The 17,738-nt window shown below is 39.3% G+C and overlaps 1 protein-coding gene across 4 annotated transcripts in view; it reads right to left on the bottom strand.

The window, feature by feature from the left end:
- ATP6V0A4 (ATPase H+ transporting V0 subunit a4) overlaps nucleotides 1-17,738 on the bottom strand; it is an 83,490-nt gene that overhangs the window by 9,477 nt on the left and 56,275 nt on the right. For all 4 annotated transcript variants that reach the window (XM_055335016.1, XM_055335014.1, XM_055335015.1 and 1 more), the window contains one exon: nucleotides 17,057-17,158. In XM_055335016.1, the coding sequence (XP_055190991.1) occupies nucleotides 17,057-17,158 (102 nt within the window). The remainder of the gene's footprint in view (nucleotides 1-17,056; nucleotides 17,159-17,738) is intronic.

The raw sequence follows: 17,738 nt of genomic DNA on the forward strand, positions 1-17,738 counted from the left end.
CATGAAGGTGGGGCCCTCATGAATGGGTTAGTGACCTTATAAAGAATTCCGCACACAACTCCCTTGCCACCTCCACCAGGTGAGGACACAGTGAGAAGATGCCGGCTTAGAACCGGGCGGGGGCTCACAACACTGAACATACTATGGAGCCTTTGATCTTGGACTTCGCAGCCTCCAGAAATGAACAATAAATTTGTTCTCTATAAGCCACCCCGTCTGTGGTATTTTGTTATAGCAGTCCAAACGGACTGACACAATGACTTTTTCAACACAAATACACTTTCTTAAAATAAAAACATCATTTTACAAAAACAGCCAAGAAAAAAATTCAAGGACAAAAAAATCTAGGTATAGTCAGCATATAATCTGGCTTGGTTTTATTCATGAATTTCTTTGTTTCTTAGAGTAAGGGAAGATGGTGGTGCAAAGGGAGAGGGGGAGAGGGAGAGAGAGAAAATTCTAAGCAGGCTCCACTCCCAGGATGGAGCCCAAAGAGGGGCTTGATCTCATGATCCTGAGATCCTGACCTCAGCCAGAGTCGGACATTTAACACATTGAGCAACCTAGGCTCCTTACCCTGAATTTGAATAGAATAGTTCTTTCAAGTCACTGTGAAACTTAATGTCCCATGTCCAAAGAGCTTCCTAGAATGATTTTATGGGTGGAGTATTACAAACTAGGCATTAAGGTATTTTTACCTTTCTTTCTTTTGATTTAAATTCAATTAGCCAACATATAATACATGATTAGTTTCAGATGTAGTGTTCAATAATTCATCAGTTGCACATAACACCCAGGGCTCACCACATCACATGCCCTCCTTAATGCCCATTACCCAGTTACCCCATCCCGCCCCCTTCCCTCCAGTAACTCTGTTTCCTATAGTCAAGAGTCTCTTATGGTTTTTCTCCCTCTCTGATGAATTCCCATTCAGTTTTCCCTCCCTTCCCCTATGATCCTGTGTGTGTGTGTGTGTGTGTGTGTGTGTGTGTGTATTCATTCATCTGTCAATAGATATCTCAGCTCTTTCTATAGTTTGGCTATTGTGGACATTGCTGCTATGAACATTGGGGTGCAGGTGCCCCTCTGGATCACTTCATTTGTATCTTTGGAGTAAATACCTAGTAGTGCAATTGCTGGGTGGGGTGGTAGGGTAGCTCTATTTTTAACTTCTTGAGGAGCCACCATGCTATTTTCCAGAGTGCCTGTACTACCCTTGCATTCCCACCAACAGTGCAAGAGGGTTCCCCTCTATCTACATCCTCACCAACATTTGTTGTTTCCTCTTGTTAACTTTAGCCATTCTCGCTGGTATGAGGTGGTATTGTTGTGGTTTTGATTTGTATTTCTCTGATGCCCAGTTATGTGGAGCATTTTTTCAGTGTGTGTATGCTGGTCATTCGTCTATCTTCTTTGGAGAAATGTTTGTGTTCTCTGCCCATTTCTTGACTGGATTATTTGTTTTGGGGGTGTTGAGTTTGATAAGTTCTTTACAGATTTTGGATACTAGCCCTTTATCTGATATGTCATTTGAGATTTCTTCTTCCATTCTGTAGTTGTCTTTTAGTTTTGTTGACTGTTTCCTTTGCTGTGCCCAGCTTTTTATCTTGATGAAGTCCCAATAGTTCATTTTGGCTTTTGTTTCCCTTGCTTTTAGAGATGTGTCTAGCAAGAAGTTACTGTGGCCTCAGAGGTTGTTGCCTGTGTTCTCCTCTAGTATTTTGATGGATTCTTGTCTCACATTTAGATCTTTCATGCATTTTGAGTTTATCTTTGTGTCTGGTATAAGAGAATGGTCCAGTTTCATTCTTCTGCACGTGGCTGTCCAATTTTCCCAGCACCATTTATTGAAGAGACTGTCCTTTTTACATTAGATATTCTTTCCTGCTTTGTTGAAGATAAGTTGACCATAGAGCTGAGGGTCCATTTCTGGGTTCTCTATTCTGTGCATTGATCTATGTGTCTGTTTTTGTGCCAACACCACACTGTCTTTATGATTAGAGTTTGGTAATATAGCTTGAAGTCTGCATTGTGATGCCACAAGCTTTGGTTTTCTTTTAACATTTCTTTAGCTATTCAGAGTCTTTTCTCATTCCATACAAGTTATTATTTGTTCCAGTTTTGTGAAAAATGTTGATATTTTGATAAGGATTGCACTGAATGCATAGATTGCTTTGGATAGCATAGACATTTCCACAATATTTATTCTTCCAATTCATGAGTACGGAATGTTTTTCCATTTCTCTGTGTTTTCCACAATTTCATAAGTGGTCTTTAGGTTTTAGAGTACAGATCCTTTACTTCTTTGGTTAGGTTTGTTCCTAGGTATCTTATGGTTTTTGGTGCAATTGTTAATGGTATAGATTCCTTAATTTCTCTTTCTTCTGTCTCACTGTTAGTGTATGGAAATTAAACTGATTTCTGTACATTGATTTTTATATCCTGCCATGTTGCTGAATTCCTGTATGAGTTCTAGCAATTTGGGGGTGGAGTCCTTTGTGTTTTCCACATGCTAGACACATCTCCAAAAGCAAGGGAAACAAAAGCCAAAGTGAACTATTGGGACTTCATCAAGATAAAAAGCTTCTGCACAGCAAAGGAAACAGTCAACAAAACTAAAAGAAAAACACAAAGGACTATCCAAAGGATAAAGTATCATGTCATCTGCAAAGAGTGAGAGTCTGACTTCTTCTTTGCCAGTTTGAATGCCTTTTATTTATTTTTTTAAAGATTTTATTTATTCATGAGAAAGAGAAAGAGAGAGAGAGAGAGAGAGAGAGAGAGAGAGAGAGAGAGGCAGAGACATAGGCAGAGGGAGAAGCAGGCTCCCCACAAGGAGCCCGATGTGGGACTCAATCCCAGGACTCCAGGATCATGACCTGAACTGAAGGCAGATGCCCAACCACTAAGCCACCCAGGCATCCCTCTTTTTGTTGTCTGATTGCTGAGGTTAGGAATTCCAGTACTATGTTGAACAACAGTGGTGAGAGTGGGCATCCCTGTTGTGTTCCTGACCTTAGGGGAAAAGCTCTCAGTTTTTTATCATTGAGAATGACATTTGCCATGGGCTTTTGGTATATGGCTTCTATGATATTGAGGTATGTTCCCTCTATCCCTACACTGGGGAATTTTAATCAAGAAAGAATGCAATATTTCATCAAAGGCTATTTCTGCCTCAATTGAGAGGATCATAAGGTTCTTGTCTTTTATTAATATGATGTATCATGTTGATTGGTTTGTAAATGTTGAACCACCCCTGCATCCCAGGAATAAATCTCACTTGATCTTAGTGAATAATCTCTTTAATGTTGGATCCTATTGGCTAGTATCTCAGTGAGAATTTTGGCATCCATGTTCATCAGGGATATTGGTCAGTAATTCTCCTTTTTTGGTTGGGTCTTTGTCTGGTTTTGGGATCAAGGTAATGCTGGCCTCAAAGAATGAGTTTGGAAGTTTTCCTTCCCTTTCTATTTTTTGAAACAGCTTTAGAAGAATAGGTATTAGTTTTTTTTTTTTTTTTTAATGTTAGGTAGAATTCCCCAGGGAAGCCATCTGGCCCTGGACTCTGGTATGTTGGAAGATTTTTAAGGACTGATTCAATTTCCTTGCTGATAATGGGTCTGTTCAGGTTTTCTGTTTCTTCCTGTTTCAGTATTGGTAGTTTATAAGTTTCCAGGCATGCATCCATTTCTTCCAGATTGCCTGATTTGTTGGCATATGGTTGTTCATAATATCTTAAAATTATTTGTCTTTCTTTGATGTTGGTCATGATCTCTCCTCTTTCATTCAAGATTTTATTAAATTGGGTCTTTTTTCTTTTTTGATAGTGATATCAGTAAACCCCTAGCCAGACTTCATTCTTTCAAAGAACCAGCTTTTAGCTTCACCGATCTGTTCTACTGTTCTTTTGGTTTCTATTTCAATGATTTCTGCTTTAATCTTTATTATTTCTCTTATCCTGCTTGGTTTAGACTTTATTTGTTCTTTCTCCACTCCTTTAGGTGTAAGTTTAGCTTGTGTATTTGAGACTTCTAATTTTTTTAGAAAGGCTTGTATTGTTGTATTCTTCCCTCTTAGAACCACCTTTGCTGTATCCCAAAGGTTTTGAACAGTTGCTTTTTCATTTGTTTCCATGATTTTTTAAGATTCTTCTTTAAATTACTTGTTGACCCATTCATTTTTTTAGTAAGATGCTCTTTAATCTCCAAGTGTTTGAGTTCCTTCCAAATTTCTTCTTGTGACTGAGTTCAAGTTTCAAAGCATTGTGGTCTGAAAATATTCAGGGAATAATCCCAATCTTTTGGTACCTGTTGAGACCTGATTTGTGATCCAGTATATGATCTTATCTGGAGAATGTTCCATGTACACTCGAGAAGAATGTGCATTCTGATGCTTTAAGATGGAATCCTCTGTGTATATCAGTGGTGTCCATTTGTTCCAGTGTGTCATTCAAAGCCCTTGTTTCTTTATTGATCTTCTGTTTAGATCATCTGTTCATTGCTGTGGGTAAGGTGTTGATGTCCCCTACTATTATTGTATTATTATCAATGTGTTTAATTTGGTTATTAATTGCTTTATATATTTGGGTGCTCCCAACTTAGGAACATAAATATTTCTAATTGTTAGATCATCTTGTTGAATAGACCCTTTACATATGTTATAGTGTCCCTCTTCACCCCTTAGGACAGTCTTTAGTTTAAAATCTAATTTATCTGATATAAGGATTGCTACCCTAGCTTTCTTTTGATGTCCATTAGCATCATAAATGGTTCTTCACCCCTTTTCTTTCAATCTGGAGGTGTCTTTAGGTTTAAAATGAGTCTCTTGTAGACAGCATATGGATGGGTCTTGCTTTTTATCCAATCTAATACTCTGTCATTTGATTGGAGCATTTAGCCTATTTACATTCAGAGTAACTGTTAAAAGGTATGAGCTTAGTGCCATTGTATTACCTGTAAAGTATCTTTTTCTGTAGATTGTCTCAGTTTCCTTCTGGTCCATGTCACTTTTGGGCTCTCTCTTCACATACAGGATCCCCTTTAATATTTCTTGCATGGCTGGTTTAGTGGTCACAAATTCTGAGTTTCTGTTTGTCCTGGAAGCTTTTCATCTCTCCTTCCATTCTGCATGACAGCCTTGCTGGATAAAGTATTTTTGGCTGCGTGTTTTTCTCATTTAGGGCCCTGAATATGTCATGCCAGCCCTTTCTGGCCTGACGGGTCTCTATGGATAGATCTGCTGCCAGTTTAATATTCCTAACCCTGTAGGTTAAGAACCTCTTGTCTCGAGTTACTTTCAGGATTTTCTCTTTATCTCTGAAATTTGCAAGCTTCACTATTATATGTTGGGATGTTGATCTACTTTTATTGATTTTGAGGGTTTTGTTTGTTTGTTTTTTTAACCTCTTGGATTTAAATGCCTGTTTTCTTCCCCAGACTAGGGAAGTTCTCAGCTATGATTGCTCAAATACACCTCCTGTCCCTCTCTCTCTCTTCTTCTGGGACTCCAACAATTATAATATTGTTTCACTTTATGGTATTTCTCCAAGCCTCCCCTCATGATCCATTAGTTGTTTTTCTCTTTTCCTCAGCTTCCCTCCTTCCCATCATCTTGTCTTCTATGTCACTCTCTCCTCTGCCTCATTTACCCTAGCTGTTAGAGCATCCATTTTACACAGCATCTCAGAACATTTTTAATTTCACCCTGATTAGATTTTACTTCTGCACTAAAGGATTTTCTAGTGTCTTTTATGCTTTTTTCAAGTCCCACTAGTAACTTTTATAATCATTATCCTCAAGTCTAGCTCTGACATTTTACTTACATCCATACCTATTAGATCTGTGGTTCTTTCCTCTGTAGTGAATTCCTTCTTCTAATCATTTTGCCCAGAGAAGAATGGATGAACAAGAGAACAAATTTAAAAATATCAACCACAACCCAAGCAAAATACACACAAGAGGAATCCAAAGAGGTCAGAAGCCAAAAAAGAAGAGGAAAAGAGGGATCCCTGGGTGGCGCAGCGGTTTAGCGCCTGCCTTTGGCCCAGGGCGCGATCCTGGAGACCCACGATCGAGTCCCACATCGGGCTCCCGGTGCATGGAGCCTGCTTCTCCCTCTGCCTGTGTCTCTGCCTCTCTCTCTCTCTCTCTCTCTGCGTGTGACTATCATAAATAAATAAAATTTTTTAAAAAAAAAGAAGAGGAAAAGAAAAAAAGGTGGGGGCTGAGGGGTACAGAATATAATCTCCCAAGTGGACAAAACAGTGATCCATTTAGTCCTGGGTATATTCTGGTCTGTTAAAAGATACTATACCCCAAAATTGTAAAGAAAGCAAAAAAAAAATATATATATACACACACACACACACACACACACACACACACAAATAAAATTGAACACAGTGAAAGGAAGCCAAAAATGAAGAATATACCTATAAAATGTAAATGTAAAAATGAAAGTTAAAAAGATTTTTTTTAAAAAGTTGATAAAATAAGAAACTAGTTGAAAAAGAAAAAAATAAAGAGAAATTTTAAACTAAAGATAAAAGAATCAAGAGAAAAAAAAAAAAACTTGAATTCTATACATTATTTTCCCCTGCACTGGAGTTTTGCAGTCCTGTGTGCTCTGTAAAGCTGATGTTCACCTGATATTTCAGCTGCTCTTCTGGGGCAGGGGCCTGCTGGGCAGAGATGTGCCACTCCTTGCCAGGGGGCCAGTGTAAGCTTCCTTGGGTTGCTCTAAGTGGCTTTTGTTCTCTAAGACTTTCTGTGCTGCTTTAGAAGATGAAAATAAAAAGGGCCATGCCCTCTCTCCAGCCCTGGAGCCCCCTCTCTTCAGCAAACCTTCAGGGAAGAGTCTTCACTGTAGTGTGTGCCAAACCCTCAGACTCCCGTGGGGCCTGTCCCACGGATCCTCCCAGAGGAGGAAGGAGGCTTGCTGTGGGCCTGCCACTTGCAGGTCCCCCTCATGGAGAGTGGTCACCAAATCCTGTGGGCACCACTGCCACCTCTCCCAGGGGAAGGCAGAGGGTCACAGCGTTTTTTCCCTTTGCTGGGCCCCCACACAGACTGGCTGCCTGAACGGGCCTTGCTTCACAGTTTATGGAAAACCGAGGTGAGAGTCCAGTCCCCTCCCCGGCTCACTGACTGCACCCGGTTCCCCCACTCCAGTGCTTGGGAACTCTTTGGGGTCAGGCACCCCATTCTTTCTGTGACCCCGGGGATCCTGACACCACACTGTCCCACCTCAGATTCTGCCCTGCTTTACCACCTGAGCACCTTTCAGGCAGGGACCTCTCTCACTGGAGCAGACCCCTAAAAATTCCATTTTGCACTTGCCAACTCTACCACTTTCTGGTAGCCAGCTTCTGGAAGCTCCCTTCCTGTTTATCTTCCAATATATCCCTTCAGATTCATTTCTCTGCATCTTCTACCTTGCAAAACGTGGTTGCTTTTCTATTTGTAGACTCCCAGCAATTCTTTTCATACTTCTCAGGTTGAATTCATAGGTATTCAGGATGGTTTGATAATTATCTAGCTAAATTCAAGGGACCAGAGGAAACGAGGTCCCCTGCTCTTCTATTGTCTTGTCTCCCTCTCCTTACCTTTTCTTTAGTGGGTCTACATCTCCTATTTGCAGAGCCTTGGGCAAAGGTAAAAATGGATGTCCACATGCCATATATGTAACTATTTAAGTTATAAGTCAAGCCATCAGACCCCTAAATAAGATATGTTCTAGCATCCTATCTTGATCAAATCAATAAATCAATCCTCATATGAACTAGAAAGGCCAGGTTCAAATTTAGGGTCCTACACCAGGATATGGCAGCACAGGTGAGCTGGCCCTGCACCATGGCATGCCACCGTCTCCTTCTCCCTCTGCTCTCATCCCATAGCACAGGGGCCATGTGTGCACACAGGTGGACACTCCCACCACACTGTCCATGTTCCACCCATGCTCCCCCAAAAGAGCTGCCCCCCTGGCATGTCAGGGTCTAATGGTAGCCATGCCACTATGTGGTTGGCCCTTTGTAGGGCCTAGAATAGGACTTGAATCCATTTGGACAAGAATTCCAGGGTGCCAGTTCCCAAGAGGCAGCTCTGAGTAAGCCTTTCCCATTGGCCTCAGAGTTCCTTGTCCCATGGTGAAGGACATGGCTCATGACTTTGTCTCCTGAAATCCTACTTTCTCTCTCCCTTAAAGAAGAAAATACCAAATGAGACACAGGAGATAGATTCTCATTTGCATCTCTACACTCCAGCCTTTTCTGGTCATTATTCTGAAGTTGGTTAAAATGAACATGAATAATGTTGCAGAAGCAGGATACTGTGAATCCTAGAGCTTATCTTCTCCACTTACTTACTAAACATCTCACAATGTGTGAGCAGGGTGCCCAGTAAAATAAAATGTACAACAACTCGACTTTTCAATTAGTTACTGACAACTTTCTAAAAACACATGTACCCAAAGACATGAACAAGGATATTCAGAGCAGTATTATCTGTAATCACTAAAACTAGAAACAAGCTGAGGACTTCCAGGGAAGATGGTAGGGTAGGAGGATCCTAAGCTCCTCTTGTCCCTTGGACACTCCTAGATAACACCCACATCAGTGTAAAGAACCCAGAAAATGAACCAAAGACTGGCAGAACAGACTCTCCACAGCTAAAGGTAGAGAAGAAGCCACACCAAAAAAATGGTAGGAAGGGCAGAGATGCAGTTGGGAAACAGACTAACACATGACACTGTCCATAGGAGGGAGGGACACAGAGGCCTGGAAAAGAGAGAAGCAGATCCCAACCAGACCCTCTAGGCACAGGGGACCCACACTCAGAGGACAAAGCCCCATATCATTTGGCTCTGAAAACCAGAAGGGCTTAACTTTGCAAGTTCTTATCATCAATGGTGTTTAACACCTGGAACTATAAAAATCAGCAGGCTCCACCCTGGGAAAGTTGGAGGGTGATAGGAAATTAAAGCCCCACCTCTAAAGAAAGAACATAACAAACATCCCTGCTGAGATACAGCATAGAACAGCAGTTTGGGGGGGGGTATATAAGGGAAGGAGATTTACTTACTAATCTTAGAATTTGTGTTGGAGAGGCAAGGATCTTTAAGAGAATTCTCCAACAAATGATCTGGCCCAGGCATTTCCTTCCTCCAACCCCTAGCCTAGATACACAGTCACCTGCAGGAATCAGTGCAACCAACAAACATTCTCCACCCACCCTGCTAACAGTGCCGCCTCCTACTGCCCCACATGCTTTTCTGCCAAGCACCCCCTCCAACCCACTCTTGGCAGGAGTCCATTGAAAGCAGCACAAGCATGGCATTGTTCAAGCAGCCTCCACAGTGTTCAGCACCATTCCAAAGTGACTCTTGCCCTGGGGAGAAGGAAAGATAACCACACAAACCTGTTCAAGAGTGGCATCAGCAGTAGGCTGGCAGCAGACATCGAGACTGACTGTAAGCTGTGCCCATGAACAAAACCTTCTTAGGGACAACAGAGGGAAAGTGCCCTGTAGTTCAGTGCTACTGCATCTCTGGTAAATGCCAGGTTTGACCCAACTCGAGCCCAAACTGGCTCATTAACAACAAAGGGACCAAACTTGGCCCACTACAGGCAAAGAGAGTCATCAGAGATGACCAGACTAAAGGCAAACAGCTCAGCCACAACAGTAGGACACAAGAGACACCTCTGAAGACTGAGCTTGTGGTGAACAGAGGACATTGTACTGCAGGCACTCCAGGACCTCCTCTTCATAAGGCCACTACTTTCAAGAGCACAAGATGTAGCTGACTTTCCTAACACAGAGAAACAGACACAGAGAATTAGAGAAAATGAGGAGACAGAGGAATGTGTCCCAAATGAAATAGGACAAAATCCCAGCAAGAGAGCTAAGTGAAACAGAGATAAGTAATATGCTTGATAGTGAATTTAAAGAAATGGTCATAAAGATACTCTCTGGACTTGAGAAATGAGTAGAAGACCTCAGTGAGGCCCTCAGTAGAGATAGAAAACATTAAAAAGAACCAGTCAGAGATTAAATCAATCACTGAAATTAAAAATACACTAGAGGGAATAAAGACTAGATTAGAGGATGTGGAAAAACAGATCAGTGACCTGGAGGACAGAGTAATGGAAAGCAATCAAGCTGAACAAAAGAAAAAGAATAATAAAAATGAGAACAGATTAAGGGAACTCAGCAACGCTATGGAGTGTAATAATATTCACATTGCAAGTGTTCCAAAAAAAGAAGAAAAAAGAAAAGGAGGCAGGTATTTTACTTGAGGAAATAATAGCTGAAAACCACCTGAATGTGGAGAAGGAAACAGAAATCCAGATACAAAAGGCACAGAGATTCCCCCAATATATTCAATCTAAGAAGGTCCATACCAAAATACATAGTAATTAAAATGGCAAAAGGTAGTAATAAAGAGAGAATTTTAAAAGCAGCAAGAGAAAAAAGTTACATACAGGGGAAATCCCATAAGGCTATCAGTGGATTTTTCAGCAGAAACTTTACAGGCCAGAAGAGAGAGGCAAGATATATTCAGTTCTGAAAGAAAAAAAAACTTGCAACCAAGAAAACTCTCTCCAGCAAGGCTATCATTCAGAATAGAAAGAGTGATAAAGAGTTTCCCAAACAAAAGCTAAAGGAATTCACCATCTCTAAGCCAGTCCTACAATAAATGTTAAAGGGAACCTTCCAAGTGGAAACAAAAGATCATAAGCAAGAGTAACAAAAGAAGCACAAAAGTAGTAAAATTAAACACATCTATAAAACTGAATCAAGAGATTCACTAACTAAAAGGATGTAACATATGACACCACATACAAAATAGACTTTAAAACAAAGACTATAACAAGAAACAAAGGAGGACACTATGTAATCATAAAGGGAACAATTCAACAAGAAATGACAATTGTAAAAAATATGCACCCGATAGAGAAGCACCCAAAATACATAAAACAGCTCTTAACAATCATACAAGAAGTAATCAATAGTAATATAATAATATTAGAGGACTTTAACACCCCATTTATACCAATGGATAGATCATCCAAACAGAAAATCAACAAGGAAACAGTGGCTTTGAATAACACATTGGGCCAGATAAATCTATCACATATATTCAGAACATTCCTTCCTAAGACTACAAAAAATACACTTTATTTTCAAGTACTCATGTAATATTCTCCAGAATAGATCACGTTAGGCCACAAAACAATCCTCAACAAATTAAAAAACACTGAAGTCCTAGCATGCATTTTTTCCAACCACAATGTTTAAATCTAGAAATTGACCACAAGAAAAAATCTGGACAGAAAACAAATACATGGAGGTTAATTAACAGGCTATTCAAGAGTGAATGGGTCAACAAAGAAATCAAACAGGAAATTTTAAAACACATGGAGACAAATGAAAATGAAAACACGATGATCCAAAATCTTTGGGATGCAGCAAAAGTTGTTCTGAATGGGAAGTTTATAGCAATACAGGCCTATCTCAAGAAGCAAGAAAAATCTCAAACAACCTAACCTTACACTTTAAGGAGCTAGAAAAAGAACAAATAAAACCCAAAACTAGTACAAGGAAGGAAATAATAAAGTGTAGAGCAGAAATAAACAAAACAAACTAAAAAAACAACAGGACAGATAAAACCAGGAGCTGGTTCTTTGAAAAGATCAACAACATTAATAAGTCATTAGCTAGACTCATCAAAAAAAGAGAACGAGGACTCACAATCAGAAATGAGAGGAGAAATAACAACTAACACCACTGAAATACAAAGGATTATAAGAAAATATCACAATAAATTGGACAACCCAGAAGAAGTAGATAAATTCCTAGGAACATATAACTTCCCAAAACTGAAGCAGGAATAAATAGAAAATTTGAACAGACCAATTACCAACAACTGATGAAATTGAATCATCAAAACAAACAAACCCCAATAAATAAAAGTCCAGAGCCAGATGGCTTCGCAGATGAACTCTACCAAATATTTAGAGACTTAATACCTATTCTTCTCAAACTGTTCCAAAAAACAGAAGAGCAATGAAAACTTTCAAATTCACTCTGTGAGGCCAGCACCACCCTGATAAAAATACCATAAAAAAGAGAAGACTATAGGTCAATAAGTCTGATGAACATAGATGCAAAAATCCTCAACAAAACACTAGCAATCTGAATCCAACAATACTTTTAAAAAATCATTCACCACAATCAAGTGGGATTTACCCTGGGATGCAAGGGTGGTTCCATGTTCACAAGTCAATCAGCATGATATATCATATCAACAAAAGAAAGGATAAAAACCATATGATCATTTCAACAGATGCAGAAAAAAAAAACTGTTTCACAAAGTATAATATACATTATTAAAAAAAATAGGTTTAGAGAGAACATACCTCAACATAATAAAGGCCATATATGAAAAACCCACAGTTACTATCATTCCTCTATGGTGGAAAAAAGGGTTTTTCCCCAAGATCAGGAACAAGATAAAGATGTCCCTCTCACCACATTTATTCAACATAGTATTGCAAGTCCTAGCCACAGCAATCAGACAACAAAGAAATAAAAGACATCCAAAGTAGTATCAAAAAAAAAAAAAGTAGTAAGGAAGAAGTAAAACTTTTACTATTTGCAGATGACACAATATTATATGTAGAAAAAAAACAGTTTTTCACCAAAACACTAGAACTGATTGACAAATTCAGTAAAGTTGCAGGATACAAAAATCAATATGCAGAAATCTGTTGCATTTCTATACACTAAAAATTAAGTAGCAGAAAGAGAAATTAAGAAAGCAATCCCATTTACTATTGCACCAAAAAGAATTAAAGACCTAGTAATAAACTTAATCAAGGAGGGCAGCCCCGGTAGCTTAGTGGTTTAGCGCTGCCTTCACCCCGGGGAGTGATCCTGGGGACCTGGGATCAAGTCCCACGTCAGGCTCCCTGCGTGGAGTCTGCTTCTCTCTGCCTGTCTCTCTCGCTGTTTCTGTCTCTAATGGATAAATAAAATTTTTAATAAAAAAATAAAAATAAAAAAGCTTAACCAAGGAGGCAAAAGACCTGTATTTCAAAAGTTAAAAAACATTGATAAAAGAAATTGAAGATAACACACAAAAAATGGAGATATTCCATACTCATGGACTGAGAAAACACTTTTGCTAAGATGTCCATACTACCAAAAGCAATATGCAGATTTAATGCAATCCCTATCAAAATACCAACAGCATTTTTCACAGAGCTAGGACAAGCAATCCAAATATTTGTATGGAACCATGAAAGACCCCAAATATCCATAGCAATCTTGTAAAAGAAGAACAAAAGTGGAGGTATCCCAATTCCAGATTTCAAGTTATATTGCAAACCTGTAGTAATTAAAATAGTATGGTACTCGCACAAAAATAAACACACAGATCCATGGAACAGATAGAGAGCATAGAAATAAGCCCATGATTATATGGTCAGTTAATCTTTGACAAAGGAAACAAGAATATGCAATGGGGGAAAAAGCCTCTTCAACAAATGGTGCTGGGAAAAATGAACAACTACATGCAAAAGAATGAAACTAGACCACTTTCTCACACAAGACACAAAAATAAACTCAGAATGGATTAAAGAATTAATGGTGGAACTCAAACCACAAAAATCCTAGAAGAGAATACAGGCAGTAAGGTCTCTGGCATTAGCCATAGCAACGTTTGTCTAGGTATGTCTTCCAAGGCAAGGAAAACAAAAGCAAAAAAAAAAAAAAAAAAAAAAAAAGAAGAAGAAGAAGAAGAAGAAAAATAAAAACGGGACTACATCAAAATAAAAAGCTTTTGCAAAGCAAAGGAAACCATCAACAAAACTAAAAGACAACTTACTGAGTGGGAGAAGACATTTGCAAATGATAAATCCAGTAAGGGGTTAGTAAACGAAATATATAACGAACTTCTACAACTCAACACCAAAAAAATAAATAATCCAACCAAAATATGCGCAGACAACATGAATAGATATTTCTGCAAACACACAGTTGGCCCACAGACACATGAAAAGATGCTCAACATCACACATCATCAGAGAAATACAAATCAAAACCACACTTCACACCTGTCAGAATGGCTAAAATAAAAAACACAAGAAACAACACGTGTTTGAGAGGATGTAGAGAGAAAAGAAACCTTGTGTACTATTGATGGGACTGCACGCTAGTGCAGCCACTGTGGAAAACTGTGGCGGCCCCTCAAAAAAATAAGAAATAGAATTACCATATGACCCAGTAATTCCACTACTGGATATTTACCCAAAGAATATGAAAACACTAATTTGAAAAAACATATGTACCCTTAAGTTTATTCAACCACAGATGAATGAAAAAAAGAAGAGCTGGTGTGTGGTGTGGATGGATGGATAGATGGATAGATAGATAATTACTCAGCCATAAAAAAGAATGACATCTTGCCATTTGCAAGGACATAGGACATGGATGATCTAGGGGATATAATGCTAAGTGAAATAGGTCCATCAGAGAAAGACAAATACTATATGATTTAATTCATGTGGAGTTCAAGAAACAAAACAAATGAAAAAAAGAGAGAAAAAAAAATGACTCAACTACAAAAAACAAAGTGGTGGTTACCAGAGGGAAGGTGAGTAGGGGGATGGGTAGGATAGATAAAAGGGATTAAGAGTATTCTTATTGTGATGAATTATTGTGTATATTGCATATCTGAAACTAATATAACACTGTGTTAACCATACTGGAATTTTAAACGTAATACAAAAGAAAAACATTTTAATTTAAAACCTAAATCAATAAATACACAATAAAACTAGAAACAAGCCAAATAACTATTAGTATGCCAAAAGATAAATAAATTGTGGTATATTCATATACAGTAATACTATATAGCTATCACACATACGTGTGCACGTTCGCACACACCACTGGCGAAGGAAGCCAGATCCAAAGGAGGGTGTACTGTATGATCCCACTTACACAGAATTTAAGAACAAATGAAACTAACCAATGGTATTCAGAGTCAGGATAGTGATTATCCTGGGGTGAGAACGATAAGGAGGCACAAAGGGAATTTTGGGGTCTGACTGTGTTGTCTTGATCTGACTGCAGGTCACGTTGCTGTGTTCACACTGTGATACTTCACTGATCATTTGTGATCTTTTTCTTTTTTAAACTTTTTCAATAAAGTTTAGCATAAAATGCACATGTAAATGTAAAGACTTTAAGTAGAAATGCAAAGTTACTTCACTGTGACCTGAGATATGGGTGAGAGAGGGTCTGGAGCAGCAAGTCAGAAGAGGAAGCAGAATGTGGAAGGTCCAGCTGTCCAGGGAAGGAGATGTGCACTCACTGGCTGCTAATGGGGCATGTGCCACAAGGGCCATAGCACAGGTGACCCTCTAGGGCAGGAGTTTCCAAATACAGGGGCCCTGGGTTACAGGGTTATAGGGGAGCCTGAATACATGGGACCTCTGCTCATACCCCTGAGGCCCATTAGAACGATATGTTTATAATCTTTCTCTATTGGGCCTCCCTTAAGGTTCCATAAAGGGAACTGAGAAGGGTAGCCAGATAAATTATGGAAATCTCTTGGATAGAGGTGGGAGAAATGTTTCTAACATGGAAAAGGACCACCAGGATCCTAATCAGCAGCCTAAAAAACTAACCAACAGCTATGCATTCCAAGGAGATCTCAAAGAGACAAGCAGCGCCCCCGTCCCCAGTCTTGGGGAGCTTCTGCTACCCAGAGTTGGTTTGGAATATCATCCAAGATGGCAGACTAAGAAAACCTTCTCTTCCTTCCTTATTGTATAAGTCATCGTGGAGAAAAGAGAGAAATCAACCACATTGAGATCAGCAACTATTTACACTTTTTGTGGAGCTAAGAGCAAGGCGAGCTATCATTTTAGAGTCTGTGGACTCAGGTGGGCCAGCAGCTCATGTATGGACTCATGGGCTTTAGCTCACTTGACTTACAGACAGGCTGTTTCTAGAAAAGAGAGCTGCATCTATATCTGCAAATAGCTATTTGTCACCTTCCTTTGAAAGACTTGGTCACCTCAGACAACTTTCCACCTCAGCCACCCTTTATCATCTGGGTCTCTCACAAATTAACCAACAATAAACAAGTATTCTTTGCTTTGCCTTTGTTTTATTTATTCATCTCCCCTATGAATTGTATTTATCAGACAGACTTCCTAACTAGTCCAGGCTAGCAGGACACAACTGGAAGAGAAGCAGGTGATGTAGAAAGAGGGCGCCACCAAGGGACAAACTTCTGAAACTCCAGTCTCATCTCCAGGTCCCCACCTCCACCAGGTCAATATCCCACAGATTTTAGAAAAGAATTCATCTGGAAATATCTACAACCACTTAAAACATATGTAATCTCAGCACATTCCACTTACTCTTTTGCACTGATGTAGATAGAGCAGAAAAATAATCTCAAACAGTGCACATGTGGATTTCTAGACTCTGACGTGCCCTGGGAGGTCAATCTTCCCAAATCCTATCTGATTTAAACTGATAATGAACTCTTCTTCATTCCCTGAGTAAATGTGAGGCTCAGGAGCAGTTCAGACAAAAGGAGGAAACGGGCTGCAATTGGTGTCTGGCAATTGGCAAACAACACAAATAAACAGAAGCTCGCCTATTTGTATTTGTTTACTCCTGTACTTCACTCGCACACTCTAACATAATAAAGGGAAGGCTCACAACTTTAATATCTGATAAAAACAGCTTGCAGTATTTATTAACAAACTATAGAATACTTTTATTTTCACCTAATAACCATGTTCAGACTCTTATAAATCATTAACTACCAGTAGACGTGGCACACACACCCATGCATATACATGCACACACACAACAGAAAATGTAAGATTTAAATGTACTTGTCCTTCATAGAGCATTATTCTGGAAATAAGAAGGCCCCCAAAGCCCAGGATTCTGTCTAAAGCACAGAACTCTATTTTCAAGGAGCCCACATTCCTACCCACCACAGTAAGTGAACTGAAATGAATGGCACTTACCAGGGATTTTCGGTGATTGGCTCTAAGAATAAATGGCTTAATCAGAAGCATCCATGGGACAGAAATCAAAGCCATAACAACAAAGAAACTTTGGACTTCTTGCTGTAAAATCAAAATGGTATGATTCCAACATTTCAAGGTGATCACACAACATAACTTATAGGATTTAAAAAATGATAAATATGGATCATTTTTATTGTACTTTATTTTGAGAGACCTAAAGCATTTCAAAGTATCCATTCACCTCTACATCTTGGGAGTATTCCCACTGTAGTCCAGTGGTACCCAATGTCAATCCAGGATGGGCACTGAAAAATAGCTTATTCCTTACTCTTTGAGTACTCCCTTGCTATCCCCACACACCATATGTGAATAAGAAGTACTCATGAGGCACATAATAAGGGCAACTTTATTTATCCCTTGTCTCATGAGAGTAGTTAACCCCTGGCCCTGCAAGAAAAGTGTGGCAGGCCCCATGACTTCACTGGTCATTCTGTAGTAGCCAAAAGCCCTTGGGTCACTTTAAGTCATAAAGATGATCTCAATTAGAAATTTTATATTTCCAGTACTAGATAATTATTTGAGCTCTCTTGCTCTCAGTCTTTCAGAAATTTAAAAAAAAAAAAAAAAAAAAAGGCTTCCTCACACTCTGGCTGTGGGTGAGTCACCCACCGGGCTCTGG

Source organism: Nyctereutes procyonoides, unplaced genomic scaffold (genome assembly GCF_905146905.1).
Source record: "Nyctereutes procyonoides isolate TBG_1078 unplaced genomic scaffold, NYPRO_anot_genome, whole genome shotgun sequence".
Taxonomy (NCBI): Eukaryota; Metazoa; Chordata; class Mammalia; order Carnivora; family Canidae; genus Nyctereutes; species Nyctereutes procyonoides.